Raw genomic sequence first — 26,383 nt, 5'->3', positions numbered from 1 at the left:
ATATTCAAATATTAATAAACAAACAAACTTAGAATATGATTTTTGGGCAAAAGTCAAAGCCCTAATGCATCCCCCATTGGGATCCTGGGCCTGGGCCTGGTACTCATCCAGGGGGGCTTGCTTTGATTTTTGCGTACTTTTTGGTTGTTTTGGGTTTCATTTTTCTTCTCCTGTGATGGACAGCTGGCCAAATGTAGTAATAATAATAATAATAATAATAATACATTTTATTTATATACAAGGCTCCAGACTAACTTTTTTCACTAGGAGCACAGTGGCCCCCCAACTGAAAATTTTTAGGGCCACAACCACAAAATTTAGGGGCACACACCGTAAATCAACATGCTAACCAAATATTCACATTTCTACTAATTTCCACTGTATTACTAATAAATACTTTGATAATAGATGCAATGTGCTGTTTCAAATTCAGTGTCACTTTTAAAGATGCAACATATAAGGTAAACTGACAGCCCCATCGCTGTCATGACAGTAAAAAAAAAACATATATTTTGTTTGTTATTGTATTTGTATATTATTTTTTAGCCTGTTTTATTTTCATCATGACCGTTTTTAATTGCTCTTTAATGTTTCCTATAAAGCACTTTGAATTGCCTTGTTGCTGAAAGATACTGTAGAAATAAAGTTCACTTGCCTTACAACCTCAGCCTGTCAGTCAGTCACCAGGGCATAGAAACCACTGTGCCGCTGCTCGTCTCCGAAGAACTGTAACGTCAACAGCACCACGACCGCTTTCGGCTCGCCATTAATATCATATTGCAGCAAATGCTGTCTGCTTGAAGTTATGAAAAACTGTAACCACACTTGAAACCACTTTATCTGCATTTCCGTGACTCACTGAGACTTCAACAAAACTGCAGAGCCCACGTAGTTTCCATCGTCTGAAGCTCTGCGTGTGTGCGAGTGTGTGTGTGTTTGTGTCAGAGCTCTGCTCTCTGTCAATTTTCAGAGAGGACAGATAAGCTTGCGCTTACGCGCTCTCAGGTACCGAAATTTCAACGTTTAACTTGTAAAAAAAAAAGGGGGCAAAGGCACTTTACAGTAAAACCAGCACATATAGCACATTAAAAACAGATAAGCAATAAAACCGACACATAAAAACAATAAATATCAGGTGAGAAACGTAAGACTTTTGTATGTGGAAAGCTAATCTGAAGAGGTGTGTTTTAATTAGTGTTTTGAATGTGTCCAGAGCAGTACAGTCCTGGATGTGTATGGGTAGGGAGTTCCAGAGGGAGGGGGCTGCAATGGTGAAAGCTCTGTTACCCCAGGTATGGTGCTTGGTCCTGAGTGGTGGGGAGAGGAGGTTTGCATCAGATATATATTATTGACATATTTCCAGCTAAATTAAGTCTTAACAGAAAGAAAAGATAATCTCTCTAGTACGACTCGTCATCTTTTACTGACATTTGGCAGTGATACAGAGAAAAATCCATTGATGTAAAATATCTGTACTTCTGTTATTGCTTTCTCCACCTACAGCTAAAATGTTTAAGACAAGACAATGTTCAATTCTAGCCTTTATCCCAGGTGACTGATGTCTTCAGACTCTTCATTTCTTTAGCTGTAACAGAGTTGAACTAGTGAAATTAAGTAGAGAAAAGTCTGGGTATGCCAGAATCCAATTAAATTCCAATTTTTTAAAAGGATTTCTGAACTCTCTTTAGCTTTGAATTGCAGACCATCAAAATCAGTTGTAATCATTTCTCTTCCCCCTCAAGAACTTCGACAAGTTTGTAGCAGGTTTCAGACTTGTAGTTCACAGTAGACCAAGAACAGGAGCACCTTTGGTTACTGAACTAATCCAGATGCACACTTTAGCACATACATACAACAGGATTTTCATCAAAAAGAGACATATATTTTTATGTGGAAATGCAATCACTTTTAAGTACTGTATATCTACTCTATGGATTCTTACATTTCTCAGGCAATTGATTAAAGTGCCCTTGTTCAGTTTATATTAAGTGATGACCATACATGCATTAATCCTATAACACTGTCGGACTCATGATGGCCAGTTTAAAACAAAAAGGATCCAAATTGATGCAGCAGAACCAGAGATATTGTCTTTCTTATTCTATTCTACTTTCTTGTTAAAACCTGGTGTCTACATTACCCACAATGCAACTCAACCGCCTAGTAGTAGGTAAAGTAGTCTTGAGCTGCTAGCCTCAAGCAGAGATGAGGAGCGCGCTATAGAGGTCTGTTAAGCTTCTTTTTTTTCATTTTCAACTTTTACTCTTGGAGTTGCAAAAACAGATATTAATATATGTCGTATTGAAGTATTGGTCACTACTTCAAGAGCTAATGAGTGTCTTAATATAAGGTAACTCCCCTGGTAAACAGATCTTTGTTGCTCTGCAGAGGAGGCAGGGTTTGATATAGCTCAGAGCTTCACTGCTAAACGGAGGAGATCAATTGGGTCAGGCTAATGGTTGCTAATGCATTTTAGTGTGAATCAAAAGCTTGAAATTCTCTTTTTCAGTTGAAATGTTCCTTTTGAAATTCAGGATATATAGGTAACCTTTCAGTAGAAGTAAAACACAGCATTGGTTTCACATTGAGCATGTCAATGTTCTGTAACTGAGCATGGAGCTGTCAGGGAAGAGGAGGCAGTAATGAGTTTTTCTCTGCTGGAGTTCTCTTCTGCGATGCCTACTGTATGTTGCGCTCAAGAGTGGGACATTTATAAAATACCATCAGTGGCCAATAACTCTGCTTTATCTGTTACACTGTTGGACAAACACTTGTCTGTGCTGATAAATCAAGGAGCTTGTCAGTTAATGTGGAAATGAAGGCACTTCAGTTGAGCTGTGTACAAACTGACTTGTGCACGCTCGTAATGACTCTGGCGTGCTCTCAACACAAAAGATGAAGCATATTATCAGTCTTGGATCACCAGATGCTTGCAATAAATGTTTTAATTGCCCGTTTGTGTATCCCTGCGTGCCTTCATAGCCTCAGCTGCTCCTGTTACATCTGGCTCACAGTCAGACAGGAAGCCTCCCTCTCCGTAGAACTGTTTATTGAATAGATTTTCTTTCATCACACCTTTGCTGGAAACCTTTCAGTGACAATGTATCATATTTTCACAGTTTGTTTAATTGATACTGTTAAAGTCTGATTTATTTTCTCAAATGTTTTTTTTTTATAATTCACACAGGTAGCAGTTCAGTGTGGGATTTTTCATATAGTGATTTGTTATTATATGATTGTATTTAATAGATCTGATGAAGTGGGGCATAATGAGCGCAGCAGGATGAAAATTTAAAAAACCTGAATACAACCAGTCCAGAATAGAATTTAATTAAAGAAGCTGTGTAAGGTTAATTGAGGGAATCGATTCAAAAAACTGTACTTCAGTGTGTGTGTGTGTGTGTGTGTGTGTGTGTGTGTGTGTGTGTGTGTGTGTGTGTGTGTGTGTGTGTGTGTGTGTGTGTGTGTGTGTGTGTGTGTGTGTGTGTGTGTGTGTGTTCGTCTGCACTTGATTTGTAATTTTGTCTGAGTTAATAATCGTTTTAAAATTTTCTTTTTTTTTTTTTTTAAAGTTACTGTCTCCAGAGTTGTACAAATCAGAAAACCGAGTGACTAAAAGAGGATGGGATAATGCCCAACAACTTAAAGTTTAGGCAAGAGTGCAGAAAAAAATATATATACACATAATCTAATAAGACATACATTAAATAATTAGGCAGAACACATATAGGCTGTTCATCTACTTTATCCCATTACATCTGACCACCTCATGTTTCATGTTCTAAGAAGCCAGTTATCCCCCTTTAAACATGACTGGGCCTCTGACATGGAAGATTACTGGGAGAGAAGGTGACTTTCACAAGCATGTATAAGGCTTAAGCATGGAATGACTACAAAATAAAAACTTCAGTAGACTAAACATTTCATTAAAACTTGTGTGGGATAAATATATGTCAAAATATAAGCTTTGTCTAGCTGCTTTGTCTAGGAAGTGATTAGCAAACTCGATGAGTACCAAACTCAGATTTATATGTATATTTTTTTAAATCACGCATGGAAATGTACATAAAAAAATGGTTGCATCGATAATCTGTTTAGAATCGAATCGTTGGCCTCTGAATCGGAATCGAATTGTGAGGTGCCAAGAGATTGCCACCCCTAGCTATTAGGGCTGGGTACCGAACCCTGTACTTTTACTGGTACCGACCGAATCACGTCGGTATTACCGAGTATTGGTTCACGTAAAATCAAACGGTGCCAAGTTTCGATACCTGAGAGCACGTAAGTGCAAGCTTATCTGTCCTCTCTGTATGTTGACGCGCAGAGGTGCAGACGGAGTAAACTCGAGCAAACTACGTGGGCTCTGTAGTTTTGTTGAAGTCACAGAGAGTCACGGCGATGCCGGTAAAGTGGTTTCAAGTGTGGTTACATTTTTTTAAAACTTCACGCAGACAGTATTCACTGTGATAGGATATTAATGCTGAGGCAAAAGCGGTCGCGGTGCTGTTGATGTTACACTTCCTCTGAGAAAAGCAGGCACAACGGTGGTTTCTATGCCCTGGGGACTGACTGACAGGCTGAGGTTGTAAGGCAAGGCAACTTTATTTCTACAGCACCTTTCAGCAACAAGGCAATTCAAAGTGCTTTACATGAAACAATAAAGAGCAATTAAAAAACGTGATGATAAAAATAAAACAGGCTAAAAAAGAATACTATACAAATACAAGAATAAAAGTTGAATAATTATTCAATTTAATTAGGTTGTAGGGTCGGGTTTGGGTGGAGAGAGGGAGGGGGTTTATTTTTGTCAGTGTAAAATATTCTAAATAAATAACAATGTTCTAAGTAAATAGGATAAATAGGTTTGGAATTATTTTTACAACTGAAATAATTTTTTTGTAATTACAGAGGGAAAGTACTGAAAAAAGTACTGTTGGGTACTGGGAACTGAATTTCAGGAATCTGTACTGATATTGGTTTAGATGCGAAAGGTACCCAACCCTAATGGCTAAAGAGACTTCACTCATAGTGGTGTAATAAGTACGTGCTAGTCAAGTGGTACTTAATGTAAAGAATAAAACTGTATATTCATTTGATGAGTGCATTAACTGCGTGCGTGTGTGTGTGTGTGTGTGTGTGTGTGTGTGTGTGTGTGTGTGTGTGTGTGTGTGTGTGTGTGTGTGTGTGTGTGTGTGTGTGTGTGTGTGTGTGTGTGTGCGCGCTGCTGTATTTTCACACTTGAAGCACACCGTTTTAAACAAATGACTTTCAAAAAGTTTTGACTTGCTTTTGACATGATTTAATGTGTCCTTAAGTGCTCATATCAGCCCTCTTATACATTTGGCTGGAGAGCTCTCTGTAATCAACTGACCACCCCCCCAAATAGGTAGATTTTCAGATCATCGTGTGTATATATATATATATATATATATATATATATATATATATTACACATACTGTATATATTACAGTTATGGTTTGTCAAGACACAAGACACTTTGAAATCATGCTCTTAAGGGACACTTTATTTTTTTTATTTTTACACATTCAATCCTAAAGGATTTGTCCCCCAATCTTTTACATTATAGGTGTATTATGATGGGATCTTCTAATGACCATTATAAACAGTAGGAATGATAACAGCAGGAAAAACCTGTTTCTAAGTCCATATGGGCACCTGACTATTGTTATAAGACAGACTTGAAAAATTGTGAATTTATCCTGTAATTAGCTGTTTCTTGTCTCCCTTGAATTAAGAGGATTATACTAGGACTCAAATGACAGGAGTACATACAGAAAAATGGATTTGGTCTTGCGCTTTAAAAAATAATTGTAAAGCATATTGGGAGGCAAAACACTTAAGTCCTGCGACGTCATCTCTGCTGGCTCCTCTTTCTAATTGCTGATCTTAAAAATCAGTCAATGCCAGAATTGTAGCTGTAATCACCAGTGTGCTGTGTCCACTCCATCTACAGCGTCTTCACGTGTTTCTCGTTTAATTGCATAGTAAGCTGTAGTAAATAGAGCTTATTGGTATAAATGCCTCGCCAAGTATTCTTCACACTTGGCTTACAGTAAGTGCAACAATGGGCTGCATTAGACAGTTGAGAACTTAAATAAATTGTTGCATAGAAACCGTAATCATTACACAAGCTTAGCTACAGCATAGCAACAGCTCTAAATCTGAAAAAAAGTGCCTGGATTTCACTTAAAAAACTGTATCTGCAATGTGAAACTCGCTGAGGAGGTCTGGTAGTGTATTCTGGCTCATCCCCAGTGTGTCTTTTCTGGCACCGTCTTTTTCCTCCATTGTGGAGATGGTGAGCTTTCACTGGGTTTCTAATTACCAGTGTAGGGCCAAGTGTGCGGTCTCTTGTTACACTGTTAGCTTTAATGTCCGTGTGCTATAAATAGTGCAGGTGTCTGCTCGCTGGTGAGCAGCAGCCTCTGCTCACAGTCTTCATAGCGGCAGGAAATGAAGCTCTGCATGCACAAACAGTGTGATCCATTGATTTAACTTAATGTTAACTGAGCTGAAGTAAGCTGTGTTTATGCAATGCAGTTTCCTTATGGAAAGAACCAAATAGACCCATTTTCATCCTAGGGGGGAAATGAGATACAGCATGGTAAAGTGTAATATTCTCCTCAAATAACCTGAAGACAGTAAATATGGTAGGAAGTGTACAGTGCAGTATTTGCATTTTGGATACTGACTGACTGAATGATTATCATATCGGTTTGCTGAATATTAATATGCGGTGATGGTTTGGCTGGTAAATAATTTTCATGCTTGATTTCAGCAGACACTATCCTTTTATGGTCAAATGTGTCAAAAGAAAAAATCATTAAGATTTTTAACAGAAAACTACAATAAGCTGCTGTGAGATGAAAGATTGAACATTTACCATTGCCTTGTCACCCACTCAGACACTCATTTATAATATTTTCATGTATTATTGTAGCTGCAAAATGTATTTTGAATCACATGAGGCGTCATCACTGCCGTCTGGTGCTGCGCTGCACTTTTGAAACATCTGAGTTCATCCGAGGGAAGATTCTTATTCACTGCGGGTTGGAGCAACAAGTTCTCAGATACATAAATAAGGACTGAGTGAGCTTTAGTGCAATTTAATGATCTTCTCTCTGTACCCAGTTGCTAAGCAACCTGCACTGTTCTGTCTGAAGCCATGGCGTCCCAAAAGAAACATCACTTTATTGGTCTGAGTGGAGGAATGATAGCAGGGAATGCAAGGCCATGGGGGGTTTAACCATCTTACTGTCTTTCTGCATGCTGACCCTCCCAAGGTGCCCACATGTTGCCAATAGCACCTGTGTATGGTTTAAAGCACATGTTTCTATGCAACCAGGGGCGTAGCAAGCTTTTCAAAAGTGAGGGGGATGGATATGATTTGTTTATTAAAAATAAAAATGATGGATACAATGACAGAGGGGTACAAAATGTATAACATACAAGATATAAAAAGCTTCCCATTTAAATGAGTGATACTAGAAAAGTATAAAAACACACAAAAAATAAGTTTGCGTTTAAAGTCTGTGTAGACAGAACAGTGTCGTACTGTTTGTTAACATGGGCAAACGGAGCATAATCTAATTACGTATGTGGTAATTTGCATAAATAGCACAACAGATCTAAACATTGGGTATAGCCAACTGAAAATATCTTGTTGACATAAAACAGTAAAAGACTTAATGTAAAGATCTGAATGGAACCCATAGGCTACCCATGAGCATTAATACATAGAGGCAGGAAGAAGTGCTTTAAACCAGCATTTATTAATTAGCCTATTATTGCAGAGATGGGGTTTGGGGCTGGGTCCGTGGGACTGTTTCTGTGGGTTCACTTTTTTTATTTTACCTACCTTTTGTCTTCTGCATTCTCCTTACCCTTGTTCTTCCCTCAGACTCATCCCCCAGAAACAGTCAGCTGACTCAGCCCCAAACCCCATCTCTGCAATAATAATAATACTGGTTTAATACACTCCATAGTCAATACTGGTTTAAAGCACTTCTTCCTGCCTCTATGTATTAATGCTCATGGGTAGCCTAAATGGGTTCCATTCAGACCTTTACATTAAGTCTTTTACTGTTATATGTCAACAAGACATTTTCACCTGGCTATACCCAATGTTTAGATTTGTTGTGCTATTTATGCAAATTACCACATACGTAATTATATTATGATCCGTTTATTATGAATGCTATAATGTAGCTAATGTTACAGAACGTTATACTTCTTACATGGGAAACTACTCGTACATATTAGCTTTCATTTAACGTTGCTAGTGAAGTTAAAAAGGTTCAGTTAACATCCATACTAAATACAGGCTCAGTGACCGACAACTGGGTCAGACAGAGATGCACTTCCTCCTCCACTGGGAAAAACTATCTTCACTAAGAGATTTACACCTTGGAAAAATAGCCCAAAAAATAAAACTTCCCAAAGTTAACACCAGAAGAGAAGCTGGTAGTTCTCCTAGGAGAGGGGACAGCAGCTCCACTGACAGCTAAATATGGATCTGGCTGCCACAGCCTGAGGGACCCACAACCACTTAGGATCCCAAAATAACAGATTGGTTTAGTATTGTATAGTAATTATATTAGAATAGTATATATGTGACACCTACATATTTAATATATGACATGTATTGTAGGCTATGAATTTCTGTAAACTGCTGAGAGAGAGAGAGAGAGAGAGAGAGAGAGAGAGAGAGAGAGAGAGAGAGAGAGAGAGAGTCTGATTACCTCCGCTGTCTGAAAACTCCTGTTTTCTGAACGACAGTTGACACATCAAAGTACTATGTGAAAGCATTTCATCATCTGCTGTCTCAGTGTGTAATCCCCTGGCTCTTCTTACTAATAACTGTTTTCGTCTTCTCTGAGGTGATTTTCGACCATTTTTGACGCACTTCTTTTGACATTCTGAACTACCGCAGAAATGTCAGAGCACGTCACGTGACCATTCTAAGCAAATCACGTTGTCAGAAATTGGCATCAGCCAATGAGATTGCGCTTTTAGAATCAAATCCCCCTTTTACTTTCACGATTGGTTGCTGATGAAAAGGAAATTGCCATATTTGGATCCGACAGCATTGTAGAGGAGAGAGCTTTCCAACGGTATATGCATTGGGTATATGTGCAGACAGCGATCGCACAGCAGCGGGATAATTAAGACCGCTGCGAAGTACACACCGTTGCTATGAAAAACAGAGCGTTGCTATCGCTACACACAGCCTACGATGTAGCTACGGCGGCAGTTCGACGCGAGGCGTTTGTGCAAAACTGCGGAAAAACTGCAGAAAAAGTGTGGGTGTTGAACCCTCTCACCGGGAAAAGTGTGGGTGTTAAAACACCCACATCCCCCACGGGTGCGACGCCCCTGTATGCAACCCAGGTGTGATGATATGAAGAGAGTTAATTGCCTCTTGCTTGGTGGTCGAAGCATGAAGATGCGACTGGAGCCCATGGTGTAAGCCTGCTGGGCTAATCTAACAACCGTGGTTCGGCTGGAGAGCCCATGTAGGGGGGCCCTTTTGTTCATATGCCCTTAATCAAACATCAGTGTAGTATGGGAAGAAAAAAGGAGCAAATTAAACCTAATGCTGTAAGTTTCTCCCTGTGAAAACCACTGCTTCAGAGCCTGACAGCAGTCTGGTTTTGGCAGCGAGCAGGAAAAAAAGTACATTCAGCACAGGAAGGATTTGGCGCCACCCACTATTCACTCCCTCCCTGAGTCAATTTTCTGCTGTGAATCATAGAGTTGGAGGAAAAAAATAGAGAAATAAGAGGGAGTGAGAGCTGTTGCTACAAAGCCACAGCTTGAGCGAAATCAAGCATTGTTGTTTCCCTTCTCCCCAAATCCCAGGAGAGGGCTGCTTTTCCTTCTGCGGTTATTGTTCTGGCTCCACCGCACACAGAAATCACAGAAAACAAAGCTTTTTTGAAGACAACCGTGGACAACAAATGGGCTTGATAAACTGCTGAGAGGACCCGTCACAGTTGCACTTTTTGCCCACTGAGGCAGTTGATGCTTTCTGTATATATTTATAGAAATTCCATGTTATTCATTGAACATGTCTGCAGGATTAAAGTGGTCATTTCTGAGACCCTGTTTGTTTTTGTAACGTTCTATGTGCAGTATAGTTTGGCTTTCTTTTATTCTCTATTGCGTGCAAGCAATGCATTTCAATTGCTTACAAATGTTTTAAGTGCTGCGATAAGCCTTCATGCTGCACCCTTTGCTTACATTACAATAATGCTGTTACTAGTTGATTTCTAATCCAACCTGAACAGATGTGATGAGCAGTCTATTGGTTGTGCTCATGTCTCATGCTCAGATGTTTTCCTTCGAGGCACTCTCTGGAGGCACAGACACAAATCTTTTTTTCAGAACAAATTGTGTCGACTGATCATGTAGCTCCAGGGGCTCAGACATTAATATCGGACAGCTCAATAGACCGGTTAGATTACGCGCAACATTTGCGGACCGTTAGCGGAGCGTATGTGCCGTGGAATGCGTGTTTTAACTGGCTACACCAGCTGCACGCACACGGTGTAGGATTGTGTGAGTCACAGGCGAGACAGAGAGCTTTTGCTTTTGGGATTGTTGTTGGTGTTCTTGAGTGTTTTTTTGGAGCAGGTGAGGTCATCAAGAAATAAAAGCAAACTCTCAAAATGTAACTGCCAACACGCTCATTCACAGTCATTAAGTCGTTTCCTGTATATCGGTAGTTTAATTAAAAAGAAATGATGACACGGCAGGCCTTTTGTTGGTGAGCCTGTGCCGAAGAACCTCCTTCACTTTTACTTTAATCAGCAGGTGGAACTTGGCTTGGGTCTTGAGGAGTTGTAGCATTATATATTGAAGTCTAATCTTCATTTAATTACTGTAGTTTTTCTTGTAACCTTGCAGATTATAAACAACTGTCATTATCCCCAGCCATGAAATGATTTTTTAACAATGAGTGAGTTGTCAGTTATAGACCACTAAACAAATTGGCCCATTCTGCAGAAAGTGAATTTTCTTTAGTAATGGTGAATGGCAGAATCCTCTAAAAGCTGTGACCCAGTGCAGTCACCGTAAGCAATCTGTGTGCCTGTTTAAGCAAACGGTTCATTTGCCCTTACAGCTGTCAGCAATTAGGTGTAATTATTTAAGCCAACAAGGGCAGCTTCAAAGGGTAAAATCTATCCCACAATGCCGCTCCGGCTGGGATTGTTCTCAGCACAGCATTATTATCCTCCTTGTTGTTTGTTCTTATTTGATCAGGGCAGTCTGCGCCTCGTCTCATTTCACAGTATGCTTTGCTTATTAAGGTTGTCCCCACTTTGCGAGTGTGCATGTTATCTTGCTCTTATTTGCTTTACACTGAAATCCCTCTGTTAATATTCTTCTACACACACGGCGCGACCTACCAGCTGATGTCTGTGCATGAAATAGTCTTCATTGGCTTTCACCAAAAAAAAAAAAAAAAAAAAGTCCAGGGCTCTGATTCAGTTACACAGACACTGTTGGTTTACATCTTTCTGCACCCATTAAAGGGCCACTCTGCCTGCTCTGCTTACTCAGTGATTAACATGAAAAAAGCCCGGCTGGATCTGCTGCTCATGTTTATTTATCAGGGTAAATGTTGTGGGTTCTTGTGGCTCATACGGAATATGTTTGTTTTTCATTAAGTCCTCTGTTCTGCAGAAGGCCTGATTTCCCTCCTGTCAAGATGCATACTGAAAACACATATATGCACACACACATATTCAGCGTTATGAATACAAACGCACATGAATAAAGATCAGTTGACTTTGGTGCTTAGTGAGATCTGTTGTTGCCAGTGTGGACAATGTTGTAAGATCCTTTTAGCAACTGTACTTTTAGGAATAACTCCAACCTCCCACCCACTACAGGCCTGTTGTTACATTGTCACTCTGGGCATTTCTCTTTTTCCAAGTATGGTTATTGTGGCCATAATGGAGCCGTTTGATCGCTGTCTTTGACACAATATGTGTGGACCGCACCGCTTTGTTTTATTTAGGAATCTAAGTTATTGAGTTTCTTTCCGGACCCCTGATAAGACTGGATGATACAAATGGAACCAGGTTGCTGAGATCTCCGATTACTTCAGCTCCCTTCGGTCCCGTCTGCCCTCCCACAAAGAAAAAAAGAGTGTGTATTTATTTAACAGCCAGACACAACCTAACAGGAAATCAGATCGTCAAGCACAGGATATCCCCCTGTCTTTTTTTCATGCACCCTTCTGACCCAAATGGGGGAAAAAACTCTGCTATGATGAGATTAGAGCCAGGAAATTTGCTAGGTGTTTTTGTCTGTGTATGTGAGCGCATTTTTTAAGTGGACACTGTTTTGTCAGGCTCCACTATTGTTGTGAGGGTGCCATCATGAGAAAGAAGGCGTACATCTTGTAGATGGTTATGTCTGTTAGGAGAATCGTTTACTGCCTACCTGAAAAGCTCTACTCAGCCTCACATAACTCCTGCCACTCGCTTCTGGGTATAACGCATCTGCACCTGACAATTCTCAGCAGCTGTGTGTGTGTGTGGGTGTGTGTGTGTGTGGGTGTGTGTGTGTGTGTGTGGTTTTGTCTGAGCACCTGCGTCTATTCTGAGTAGGACTGGGTATTGTTCAAAATCTTTCGATCCGGTGCCAATTTCGATACCTCAGTTTCGATGCCGGTTCCTAACGATACTTCTTTCGATACCATATGTTTTAAAATCCATTTCAACATCAACAAAAATACATTAAACACAAAGCTTTTATTTTCCACCTTAATTGTGAATCAAAACAGTTAGCAAAATTAAAAGATTCTGGTAAAACTGCCCCCTCAGAGTAACATTAATAAAAGTGCCTTGCCTTACAAGTTCAGCCTGTCAGTCAGTCATCAGGGCATAGAAACCACCGTTCTGCCCGTTTGTCTAAGAGGAAGTGTAACGTCAACAGCACCGCGACCGCTTTCGGCTCGCCATTAATATCATATCGCAGCAAACGCTGTCTGCGTGAAGTTTTTAAAAACTGTAACTACACTTGAAACCAACCGTGACTCTCTGTGACTTCAACAAAACTGCAGACAGTTTACTCCGTCCGCACCTTTTGCGTGTGTGTGTGTGTGCGTGTGCGTGTGTCGGTCGGAGCTCCGCTCTGTGTCAATATGCAGAGAGGACAGATAAGCTTGCGCTTATGCTTTTGGAACCGAAATTTGGCACTGAAATTTTTTTTCCGGTGCCATAAAAGTATCGACGTTCGTTACCCAGCCCTAATTTTGAGACACTACAGAAGGTAGACAGACTTTCAGACTACAGTTTTAGGAAGGAAGTGCAGCTGGGAGGGGTTAAAATTTTGACTTTGGGTTTCCTGCCATACATTTCCAATTTGCTCCGACTCTCTAGCACAGTATATAGCTATGATGTGATAAATCTGCCTTCTCCTAATAATGCTGCGGTGCTCTCAATTCTCACCCTCCATTAGTTTAATGGGTTTGTTTCTGACGTGATTGAGGGAGTTCTCTGTAAACCATTCCCAGTGGCTCAGACAAAGCAAGGCACCATCATCCCTGATTGAGAGGACATCAATGTGTTCACTTGAAAAAGTCATTACTATTATCTGTACTTGCTGCCTACCATTTTCAACAAATCTCGTAATACACTACTGTCTGTCTAGTCTGACATAGTGACTGTCCTGAAATAAAAGAAAATGTAGTAGTCTGATCCTGGCATTAGTCACAGCGGTGCTTTGCACTCAATGCACATGCTCACAGTGACTAGCATGCTGATGTTTAGCAGGTATAATGTTTACCATGTTCACCATCTTAGTTTAGCTTTGGCATGCTAACATTTTCTAGGTCTAAACACACAGTACAGTTAAGGCTGACGGGAATGTCAGTACATTTTATGTGGTCATATTTGACAATGATGGTGGTGCTAGATGAAAGGAAGTCATGATCATGAATGTGTGAACCAGATTTCATGACAATCCATCCAATATCTGTCAAGTCATTTGATCAAAAACCAGAAATATCAACCTCATGGTGGCGCTAGTGTGTCTAATAAAGCCTGAATTCATAGTTAGTCTTCCTGGAGACAGGAAAATAATGGATAAAACAAATATGTTCAGTAGACTATTATTTAAACAGCATAGTAATACTCTGGGAAAGTAATGATGGTTTTCATGTCTTCACTTCACGGTGCCTGCAAGTTACCATAACAGCATGCATCAAAATCCAAGCGGCAGTTGCCGTGACCAGGTTTTGGTAAACGACGGATCACTTGACCACAGTGTTTTACGGTGCTGGTGCGCTGTGCTGCTCTGTCTTGTCTGTCTGTGTGCTGTCCTCCTTTTCCCGCTGCGACATTCAGTTAGAAATTAGTTTTTCACTGCGTGAGAAAATGCAAGTGAGTGTGTGAGTCTCACAGTAAATACGTGAGATTTGGCAGCCCAGGGATCTCATTTACAAAACTGTGCATAGGATCCTTACTATAAGTGTACGTGTGCCCAAAAGCCCAAATTGGCGTACGCCAAAAAAAAGTCAGATTTATAAAACCGTGTGTACGCACACCTGTAAGCAATGTTCCTTTTATAAATCACAGATTGACTTCAAGTGTGCGTATGTGGATCAGCCTCTTATCCCGCCCCGTACACGCCCATTTTTAACCATAAATAGTCAATGTAAAGCACCTCGTGAACGCTGATAAGTATGTTAATGAGCCTTGCAGTTGTTCTTTCGTTACACCGAAACATGCCGAATCATGACGACTGGCGGAGAAAAAGCAAAAAACCTCTCAGACGCTCGAGAATTGCTGCCGATTGAATTATAATTTCGGCCTGTTGTCGCACAGTGTAGGGAAACCGGATCTATAGACTACATATATTAATAAAATCTTCCAAAACTGCAGGCATACAGCACTCGGGGACAGCTTTGATATACTGTTATCCCCTTTAAAAACCTTTTGTCTCAGAACTGTGGCCTCCAAAAGAAAAACAAAAATGTGATAACATTTGTGTATATAATAAGATTAAACAGAACTATATATTATATCCAAACAAGCCTTAGTGATAAAGTAGAAGATTATATATAATATTTATTTAAAAAAACACTTAGCCAGTCATCGTCATGTTCCCTGAAGTCTCTTTTTCTCCTGATTCTTCCATTAGCGGAGTCCTCCTGTAGGGCCAGCAGTGCCATCATGCAGCATTACGCATGGGGGTCACCGCAGTATTTATATGTTTACAACAATTTGTGATTGTTAACACCTTGCTAAAATCACAGCATCAACAAGTGGTAACCCCCACCCCGAGATACAATTTGAAGACGAAATGTAATAGGCAAACATACTTTTCTTCATGCAGGTTTGGTCATGAACAGTATTAAAGTTAGGACTGATAACGAGGACATTAAGAGTAATGATTGCGCAAGAGCTTAACGGCTGTATTTCCAGACTTTGACATTTGATGATATATGCACAGTTTTAAAGACAGATATTTAGTTATTTACACTATGCTCTGCCGTTATCTAATAGTAGGGTATTTGATGCTATCCTGTATTCCCTGCAGTAGGGCCATCTCCTCCTCCTGCGCTCCATAGCGGACAATGTGACGGCGAGACAGCGCCGATTAAATATTAAGAACACATTTTTATTTAAGATTTGAGTTGGAGATGTTTATGGAACAATTATCTCAGTATAAGCGCAAATAACACTGCTGGATTTCATGTTCATGGTAACGTGGATGATATATGATTGAAAGAATGTGCGTGAGGCATCAATACTAGAAAATATTACGATTAATCTCATTTCCATTTACTCTCTGCAGTCTGACTTCAGTTCACCACCTCACCCTCTGCGTCGCCAATTCCTATCTTCTCTCCAAAATGTGCGTACGCATGGATCAGAGTTTGCGTGGAGGACCGCACATTGTCCCGTCAAGTTTGTTTTTTATAAATCACAACCTTTGCGTGGGAAGTGGCGTACGCCCATTTTCAGCCCCGTTTTGTGCGTACGCCACGTTTATTTATCAGACCCCAGAACATTTTCGTGCACCTACTGCATGTAGAGCTGAGAATTACGTGCACAGCTCAAATTTTACCTGCACTATCGTGCATATGCACGTGCCGTGTGATACAGTATTTAGAGTCCTGTACCATCGAGTAAATACAGTTAACCTCCCTAATCTTACACTTCACTCCATATTTCCATAGCTGCAATTAATTTGAATTCATTTAAATTGTCAAGCAAGGATATTCTGCTTTAAGGATTTTCTGAAAGGCTTGCTCACCTAGATAGATTTTTTTTTATTTTAAGTTTTATTAGTTCTAAGCAGATTTTGAAGTGTGTTCATCTTGATTCTTCATGTACTGCACTATCAAATCAGCCTGAAAGTGGTCAGAAGTCAACATCACATTTGTAGTTCTATCACCTGCTCAAAATGAAATAAAAAATGTCTTTTTTTCAAAAAGGTCTTTTACCCTTTAACTTTTCCTTCCTTTGTCTGTATTCAGGAACTGCTGTCTTTTCAAGCAGCTCTCAGCTCTTTTGGTCCTGTATGATGTCTCTAATCTGCAGGTCAACTTGCGGTTGGCTCTAGTTTTGTCTGTAATTCAAAGAAAAGTGTTTGTCAGAACTACTCTGTTTTATCACAAATCATTGGTTTAAATGTGCTTCAACCAGTTGTTAAAATCCATAAAGCTGTGCTACATTACCACAAATAAGAATTCTAGGTGTTTTTTCACGTGCCTCAGTCGATCCGGGCATTCTGACTTTGACGTATGCTACAGAAGGACTTTACAGAAGGGTACCTATTTCTTATTTAGCCATGATTGTGGGTTTAGAGCAAACAATTAAAAATGCCAAAGAGGCATCTGACAAACATGACGTTATTTGTTCACAACTATTTGATGCTAAGCCTGGTCAAACAGTACTTTTCTGTGTCTGACTTTAGTTATTATTCCAGCTGTCTTTAATCTTAAAATAATATTTTGTAGAGAGCCATCTGGAACATGGAGCTGATACAGTAGTTTGTTCCATCATAACACAATAATTGAATTAATCCTTGTAATACAAACTCCATTTTCCATGCATTTACTGGGTCATCACTGTGAAACTAACTTTCTGTATTGGCCCTACGATCTGTCATAGTCAGTTCTGTAGAAAGAGTATATGATTATAAGCATTGACTATTGACTCAAAGTACAAAGCCTGAATTTTATAGTTCTATTTTTTACTGTGTATAATGATCTCTTTCCTTGGCTGCCTTCATGGATGGTAATTGGAGCAACAACCTCCACAGTGAAAGATAATTATAAACATTGACATGCTGACTTTTTGAAAAACTTCTACAACTCATTTAAATCCTGTTTGACGGTAAATAGTTGGTTATTACTAGGCTTCATGAAATATAGTCTTTGAAAACTGTATTTAAGGGCTGCAACTATTGATTGTTTTCTGCTGATTATATTCTTGATGAATCATTTAATTTACATTTCTCATCACAATATCTCAGAGCCCAAGATGACCAAGATTCCTTTTTTTCTGACTAAAGAATATTTAGTCTTCAATGATTTAAATAGTCTTTCATTCATAGTCAATGGGACTCATTTAAGTGTTTATTCAGCTTTTCTGTCTTTGTTGTGATAATTTCCTGAAAAGGATCGACAGTAAGGACGCCAGCGCCTTTCTGAAAAGTTACGAGATTTAGGGACCATCCACACGTAGACGCTTTTTGATGCAAACGCACATGTTTTGCATCGTTTGGGCCGACCGTCCAAATGAATTCTGTAAACGTACTGCCTGAAAACGCACTTTTTTGAAACCTGGTCTCAGGGTGAAAAAATTCAAAAACGGCTCTCGTTTGGCTTTGTTTGGATGGCGAATACATCCGTAGCAATCCAACAGCACATTATACAATGTAAACAAAGACACGTTTTCTTGCGGCGGCCTTTGTAAAATGAGCAGTGGTAAAAGTTATTATAGTCCATGGATGTATTAAGAGAACGTTAGTCTAGCTAGTCATGTTATGATGGGAAGTGGAAGTTAAATATGCTCTTCTTCTCTGTTTTTTGGTGAATTTCTGTAGCCGAAACAGGGCCTGGAATACGAAGTAGCATGTTGAGTCATTTACAAATGGATTCGTTTGTACGCAACTATTTTTGAAACAAATCCAGGGAAGACGGGTAACAAAAGATTGTTTGGGTATGTGTGGACGTGGCCTAGAAGCGCTCCAAGCGATCGCACAAAAAAGGCGCTCTCTCCTCATTGGGAACAATTGAAATTGTTGGTGCTGGTGAATATATACCATTTATGGTATGGTTCTCACCTGGGTCCGAACCATTAGATTACACATAAAATAGTTCAACTGCTCTAATCACACCTGTAATTGGTGGCATCACCACAAACCGCAGCAGTGAATTACCCATCAATTTGTTACACACAACACTTAGAGCTTACTTAATGCTATTTTACACCTACTCAAAATGTGACAACTGGGGCAAGCACTCCCTGAAGAATGAAAGACAATTCTGTTCAACTTAACTAGGTAGCTGTTAAGGTAGCTCTCCGTCTCTCACCATCTCTGTTCCTGTTTGCTGCCACCTTCCATCCCTCACTCTTTTCCTCTCTGCTGGAAGCCCGGTCTGTCTAAACTAATTAAATCGTCTCAGTAAGACAAGTTGATCAGACTCTTTGATCAGGCTTGTCTCCTTGGTGGCTCAAATGCCCATAAAGATCAGAGAAGGTGCAGTTGGTTTAATCTACCGCAGTAGACGTTGGGTTCAGATTGCTCATCTTGCTCACAACAGAGGGATAGCAAAGGTTCTCCAATAATGCATCAGATAAAAATCAAACCCCTAAAATCTGAGAGTAAGTATTGAACGCGTCAACATCTTTCCCAGTAAATATATTTCCGATGGGGCTATTGGAATTACATTTTCACCAGATGTCAATAACAACCCAAGTAAACCACACATACAAATAAATCAAAACATCTATGTCCATGACAAAAGTTATGTGTAATAAAGTGGAATGATAATGGGAATAAATATTGAGCACATGAAGAAAAAGGAGTGTAAAAAGGCATGGAAAGCCAATGATCCAACTGAAATCTGTAAGTATTTAGGAAGTAATCCTGCCCCCATTAATGCAAATTAATATCAGCTGGATTAGTCCTAATTGATGAAACGGTTTCTCGTTACCAAGGTGTCACTCAAGAAGCATTTCATGATGGGTAAGAGCAAAGAGGTGTCCCAAGACCTTTGCAAGCTTATTGTAGATAAACATACGGATGGCATTGGTTACAGACGAATATTTAAACTTCTGAAAGTTCCAGTGAGCGCTGTTGGGGCCGTTATCCAGAAGTGGAAAGAACAAAATTTCTCCATTAACCGGCCACAACCAGGTGCACCTTGCAAGATTTCTGACAGAAGAGTCCATAGAATACTTAGAAGAGTTGTCAAAGAACCAAGAAAAGCCTTCAGAAAGACCTGGAAGAAGCAGGTACAGTTGTTTGGAAGAAAACAATTAGTAATGCACTCAACCGCCATGGCCTCTAGGAACGCACACCACGCAGCACACCACTGCTCAAGAAAAGGCATGTGGAAGCTCGCTTAAAGTTTGCTGCACAACATCTGGACAAGCCAATGACATACTGGGAGAATATAATCTGCTCAGATGAGACCAAAATTGAACTCTTTGGCTGCCATAGCATACACCATGTTTGGAGGAATAATGGCACTACACTCCGACCTAAAAACACCATACCAACAGTGACGTTTGGAGGTGGGAGCATCATGGTGTGGAGCTGCTTTTCAGCATCTGGCACCGGCAGACTGCATATAATTGAAGGAATGATGAATGGAGAAATGTACCGTGATATTCTTGATAAGAATAACCACTTAAGGTGAGCAATGCAAAAGGTTCCCCCTTCAGCAGATGAATGTGAAAACTCTGCACATACATCGTTCTGCACAGTGAGGCTCAAACGTGAGGGAACAATACGCAAAACACATTTGAGTGGAAGGAGACTTTAAGTAAAAAGTAAAATATCAGATGCAGGATATTTAAAAGTAACTACTTTTTTTGAAATCTCACATTAGATGTGAAACATTTAAAAGTCAATTAAAATAGCTGCCTTCCATATTGTAACCTGTTGTAAGGACACCTGCAGACATGCGTTGCCACTAAATGCCACAATGTAATTACTTTGTACACTGCCAGTCAATCACAGAAATGAAAGCTAGGGTAGAGTAAGCCATATTGAGCAATTACTTCTTTTCAATGTCATCCTAAGGCGCTAAAATATGGAATTTTGTCTTGCTATTGTTGGGTGGGCAGGCAAAACATAATGTGCATAATTTATTCCAGGCAATCAGACTGTTTGGAGGCTTAACAGCAAGCAGAAAGCTAGCACAATGGAACCTCTCTCAGCCCCATCATAACTTTGTCATTTATTCTGTGCACTGACAATGCATGTCATGTTGCATTATTTGCCTTGGATGAGTGTGGGAGGGAAAGGCAAACAAGATTAGTTGATGCATGCACTTGTTTTTTCTACGAGTGAAGTATGGCCTTTAGAGATGGTTTAGTGAGTCAGTGCCAGTAGCACACCCATCAAACTCATTCTGACAGCAGTGTGTATCTGTAACACTGGTGATGTAATTGTCTACAGGCACGCTAAGGTTGCTCCGTGGTGGTCCTTCACCGAGTAACTGCTGCTGCTTGATGCTTGTGCTAGATTGTTTTTCTCACCAGTAGGTTGTGGAAAATCTGCCTTGGTTTCATTCCTCATATGCACTATACACCAAATATGAGTCACAATGTGGTTTCTGTGGGCTGCGGGATAAATCCTGGACTGAAGCAGGGTTTGTGGAGTCCAGCTTGAGTGCTGTTCAACAAATTTAAACCACCCCTAAAGGTGTTACTGCAGACTTACTGCACTGCAAGTAAAAGTCCTGCCTTCAACATTTCACTGCGGTAAAAGTGCAGACGTATTAGCCGCAAAATATTCTTAAAGTATCAATAGTAAAAGTACTTGACTGGCATGAGAAAAACCCCATCAGTGTGATTGTCTAATAAGTATTTGATTATTATGAATGCGTTACCATGCATGCAGCATTTTATGTTGTAGCTGGTTGAAGTAAAGCTAATTTGGTTGCTTAATCTGTAACTACATCATATTTTATAATTGATAACCTGTATTTATTTGGATGTAAAACCTTGATCTTCAAAGTAATTATAGTAACATAGCTGTCAAACAAATGCAGAGGAGTGATAAGAACAAGGAAGGAACTATTTAAAAGCCTTTTTGCCATCTTCCTCTATTCCGACGATTGGACGCACGTTATGCAAATCAACGTATTTTTATAATCGATGGCGTCGCTTACGTTGATGAATCGTCCCAGCCCTACTTTATTGTAGTGACTTAATCATTAAAAAGCCAACATGTTTCGACCACTGTAGGTCTTCGTCAGGGCTTTAGAAATGAAATGGAAAGTACATATACCTGAAAATTGTACTCAAGCACCATAGTTGAGTAATTGTACTTGCTTTCCACCACTGCCAAGTGTCCAGAGTGGTAATTAGGTAGGGAGGATTTAGAAAGCATAAGATGAAATATGACATAATACTGTAAAAACAGCAAAGGGGATCCCATTATCATGGTAAAATAATAACTGTACACATGCACCCAGAGAATAAGTCCTTTAAGCTAACACATCATACATCATTGGTGCTAATGCCACTAGATACCTTCTCTCTTCGGCCTTTCTTTTAAAATGCATCGACATCGGCAGCTTTCCACCTTCCCCTTCAGCAGTCAGCCTCCACTCTGATGGCTGCTTCACCAGCTAGATGTCTCCCTGGGGGGTGTTAACACCAACGGCTCTTTGGTCCACACTGGAGCAAAATAGGTCACTTATTCAAATAACAAAGCTGAGTTGTTCTATAACTTTTACTGTGAGCAGCTGTAATCCATTACACAGTCTCTCAGCAGCAGATGAGTGGTTCTATTGAATAGCCCGGTCAAACTGTATAACCCCATGTGTGGACCCTGCAATATTGGAGTTGTAGCTTATTGGAATGTGTTCAGAATCCAGTTTTCTTCATGAAAAAAAGTCTTCTATTGCAGTTTTTATGTGTTGAGACAAACTGAACTTACATGTTTTGATGTTTCTTGCTGTGCTTTTGCTGATCTGTTTCCTGCTCAGGAATGTGCCTTACAGGTAAACACAAGCTCAATCACAGTTTCTACTCAGCTTCATCTTTCCCTCTTCTACTCTACTTCAGGCCAAGCTTGAATGTAATTTAGAGTCTTGTAATGTGATGTCATTCTGCAAACAAGACCAGAGAGTCTACAGCCATGCTAGCAGCTCTGAGGCTGTACGTACAGTAAGCAGAAGTGCTTTGAGCTCAAATCTATTGCTAACATGCTGATGTTTAGCAGATACTCTGTTAACATGCATTAGCTAATTAGCACTAAACACAAAGTGCAGCTGAGGCTGATGGGAATGCCAGTAGTTTTGCATGTATTTGTTCATAACGTATTGGAAATTCAGATGTGACCTGATGATTGCACTCTAGGGCTGCAACTAACGATTATTTTAATAATCGATTAATCTGTCGATTATTTTTTCAATTAATCGATGAATCGGATGAAAAAAAAAAAAAAGCATTCATTTACATCAACTCAATACATACATACTTGTTGTTTTAGTTAATAGTTGTGTAAAGGTAAGTAACCCAAATAGCAGATACAGATACACACAGACTGACACGCAGAGACACACACACACACACACACACACACACACACACACACACACACACACACACACACACACACACACACACACTTATTCATTAAATTATTACCATCATTGTAGTAAGTGCATGTTAAGTTCATTTATACACCACACATTAATATATTTGTCAACAATAACTGATATGGGACAAGCACATAATGACAACAGATTGAAAAATTAATGGGCCAAAAAAGGCGAGTGAATAAAACCGTGTCTTTAGTCTTGCAAACTATACCACCCCTGCTTTATTACTGTTATTACCGAGTTAACGCTAGCTTGTCATGCTAGTCAGGTGGATAACTAGTAAACGGCAGCACCAGAAGAGCTACTGGAGGGACGGTACGTTCCTCCCTTCAGAACGGAACAGAAGTAGGATAGTGTAGTGACTTTACCCTGCTGTTGAACTCCCTTCCTCCTCATCAAGGACTCCAACATGTTTACGTTTTAGGTGCTGACTCATCACCGTGGTGCGCCCGTGCCATGTCGTGTCGCTTTTGCTTATCTTGCAATCAACACGTTTTTGATTTATTTAGTGTGAAATGCTCCCACACCTCGGATGACTTAGGTCGTACTGATTTCTCTGCCTCCGCCGAGTGTTTCAGAACAACGTTACGGGTCTCTCCGGTCTCTCTCCATATTTCCTCTACCCCCGCTCTTCAATTTATTTATTTTCTTCCGCTCCGCGCTGTTCCGCTCCGCGCTCAACTCAAATTTTTTTTTAATCTCCGCTTCTGAGTGGCGTAATAGTTGCGCGACACAACTAATCGATAATGAAATTTGTTGCCAACTTTTTTATTAATTGAATTTTATCGATTCGTTGTTGCAGCCCTATTGCACTCGATGAAAAGTTAAGGGCTCACTGAATCATTACAATTCATCCTGTTAGGACAATGGATATCTGTACCAAATGTCCTGTCGATCAAATAGCAACCATAAATAGCAACCTCATAATGGTACTAGAACAAAATAAGGTGATCATCAAAGTCATTAGATTGAATCATCAGGGAACCATGAATGTCCTTACACAATTGTGTGCTGATCCATCTCTAGATATTGAGATATCACACTGCTGGTGGCACTATATGATAAGTCAGAGGATCACCAAAGCCATTACAATTCATCCTCTGAGGATTATGAATGTCAGTACAAAATGTCATGGCAGTCCATCCAGAAGTGTGTAACATATTTCAGTCGGGACCAAAGTGGTGAACCAGCATGTTTACAAAAAACCACCAAAGTAGTAATAAAGCAACTAATACAAAATTCCTCTTGTCGCTGGTTTAAATCCAGATGGGGTTCCATTTCACTCTCTCTATCCTCATTATTCCTGTTGCCCTCTCTGCTGTGGACTTTCAAATAAAACCAAACTGAAAAAAAGAAATCTAACTATAAAACATTGTTTGTTGCGCTGTTCCTTGTGAAGAAAATCTTGTGATACTACATTGTATCTAAAGCCTTTCTGCACCATTGCCCCTCAATTTGGAGCAAATTTACTGCACTGCTTATTGTAGAGTAGAGATTTCGCTATCTGTCAAAACCAGCTTTTATTGAGCTTTCTAACCTCTCTAGTGTGCTAATGAACCGATTTTCTCAGGTACTGTATATGTAATAAAACATTTATTTGACTGTTGATGGGCCGTATGATTGCAGACCAAAGTCCTCAAAAGTTCATAACATGCTGTACAACAACACATTACCTTAAATATTTGTTTTGTACTAATTCAAGCTTTCTCTTGTGCTGTTTCCTCTGAAGAAGAACTTGACACTGAAGCCCCAGGAGTGCAGAGACAACCGGGCAGGGCCCCTACACAAGAAGAAGGCTGCCAGGGTCCCCAACGGCCTGAGCCTGGAGCCCTGCAAGAACAATCACCACCACCAGCAGGCTTCCGACCAGGAGAACAACCCTCGCCTGGCGCACACACAAGGCAAGAGGAAGAAGAAACACCTGAACAAGAAACACACAATGGTGAGTTTAAGATCTTTTATTGATTTATCTCTGCAATAAGTTGTGAATTGCAAATGTAGCCGAGTACTACATTTTTTTTTTTGAGCTGTGATACATATGGTTACAGCCTTTTTGACATTCTGTCATTTCAGTGTACTCATGCTCAGAAAATGAGAACCAAATCTAATGAGAATGGTCACATTAATATAGGAAAAGAAAGATGTCTTTAACAGGGGTTCAGCATAGCTTCTTGTATAACTGTACCTTACCATACTCTTTCATGATAATGATTCATGGTCATTTTGAAATCAGTTGTCAACCCGTTGAGTTCAAGTATATAAAAAATAATGCTGCAGTTGCTTTTTTTCCTCTTGGCTCAGCGGTCGCTTTGTGTCAATGCACCAAGTGTGTGTGCTGTTAAAATCTGTAATCAGGATCTAAAACAACTATATTCTTTAATGCAATCTTCTGCAAGGGCATTTTTGCATTTCATTGTTTCACACACAGGCACTGTAGGTGAAATGGCTGGAGATGTTTGGCTAAAAAAAAAAAAAAAAATGTAGTCTCTAAGTGAATGTGCTTGCCAAAAGGTTTTGAGGCTTTCATTGGCCATACTGTACACTTTACATAAGAAAGAACCCTGCTCAGCTGTAAATGTCAATTACAACAAATCTAAATAACCGCTATAATAGTATTTTCTTTTTTTATACTGTGGGGTAGTCATGCAGGCTAAGCAGTTGAATATATATATCATTACATTTACTGGTAACACTTTATTTGAAGGGGTGTGCATAAGACTGACATGACACCTGTCATGAATATGAAGGAGTCATTTTGAGTGTTCATGACTGTTGTCATTAAGTGCCATTCGGTAAATTATGACACTTTTATTGCTAATAAGTTAGCATTGTCCGAGATGTCTTTGTCATGACAACTTGACATTAACAAAGACAACAATCTCTGTGTTATGACAACTTGACATTAAGCAAGACAGTACAACCTGTGGATGTCTTTGTAATGACAACTTGACATTAACCTAGACAACATAACTATAAAATAGGTCATAAATATGTCATGACAGGCTCAATTATCAAACATTAATAAACTATTTAGCTTTATGTGTTAACATTACATTAAACTGTCATTTAGAGGTTGGTTTTTACATTGGCTGTCATAGCCAATGTAAAAACCAACCTCTAAATGACAGTTTAATGACCTCAAGTAAAGTGAAACAATTTGGACTTGTCATTAAGATGTTTGACGACCAGTTTGACGACAGTGAATGCAGTACCGAGGTGATTTATTGAATTTTGGACTTGTTGCTAACTATAGTTAGCTGCCGTTAGCTCGGTTAGCTGTAATGTTACAGCTGTCCAAGTAGCTAGCTAGCTGACTCAGCCCTGGGCTGCAACGAGCTAAACCCGGCAGGGTTGGCCAATGAGAGGCTGAGCTAACGTTATCTGTTCAAAATTCATTAAATACCCTCGTACTTGAGGTCAAGGAAAAATATTCGTGACACAATTATAATGCTCTCATGGCAGCCAGTGTAAAAACCAACCTCTTAATGACAGTTTAATGTAATGTTAACACTTAAAGCTAAATAGTTTATTAAAGTTTGATAATTGGG

General features: G+C 39.8%; 1 protein-coding gene across 1 annotated transcript in view; it reads left to right on the top strand.

The window, feature by feature from the left end:
- Positions 1 to 26,383, top strand: part of auts2a (activator of transcription and developmental regulator AUTS2 a) — a 352,564-nt gene that overhangs the window by 58,963 nt on the left and 267,218 nt on the right. Inside the window, exon 3 of the mRNA XM_028594839.1 lies at positions 24,565 to 24,777. Coding sequence (XP_028450640.1) covers positions 24,565 to 24,777 — 213 coding nt within the window. The remainder of the gene's footprint in view (positions 1 to 24,564; positions 24,778 to 26,383) is intronic.

This window comes from Perca flavescens, chromosome 13 (assembly GCF_004354835.1).
Source record: "Perca flavescens isolate YP-PL-M2 chromosome 13, PFLA_1.0, whole genome shotgun sequence".
Taxonomy (NCBI): Eukaryota; Metazoa; Chordata; class Actinopteri; order Perciformes; family Percidae; genus Perca; species Perca flavescens.
This window is presented reverse-complemented; position numbering and strand designations above follow the sequence as displayed.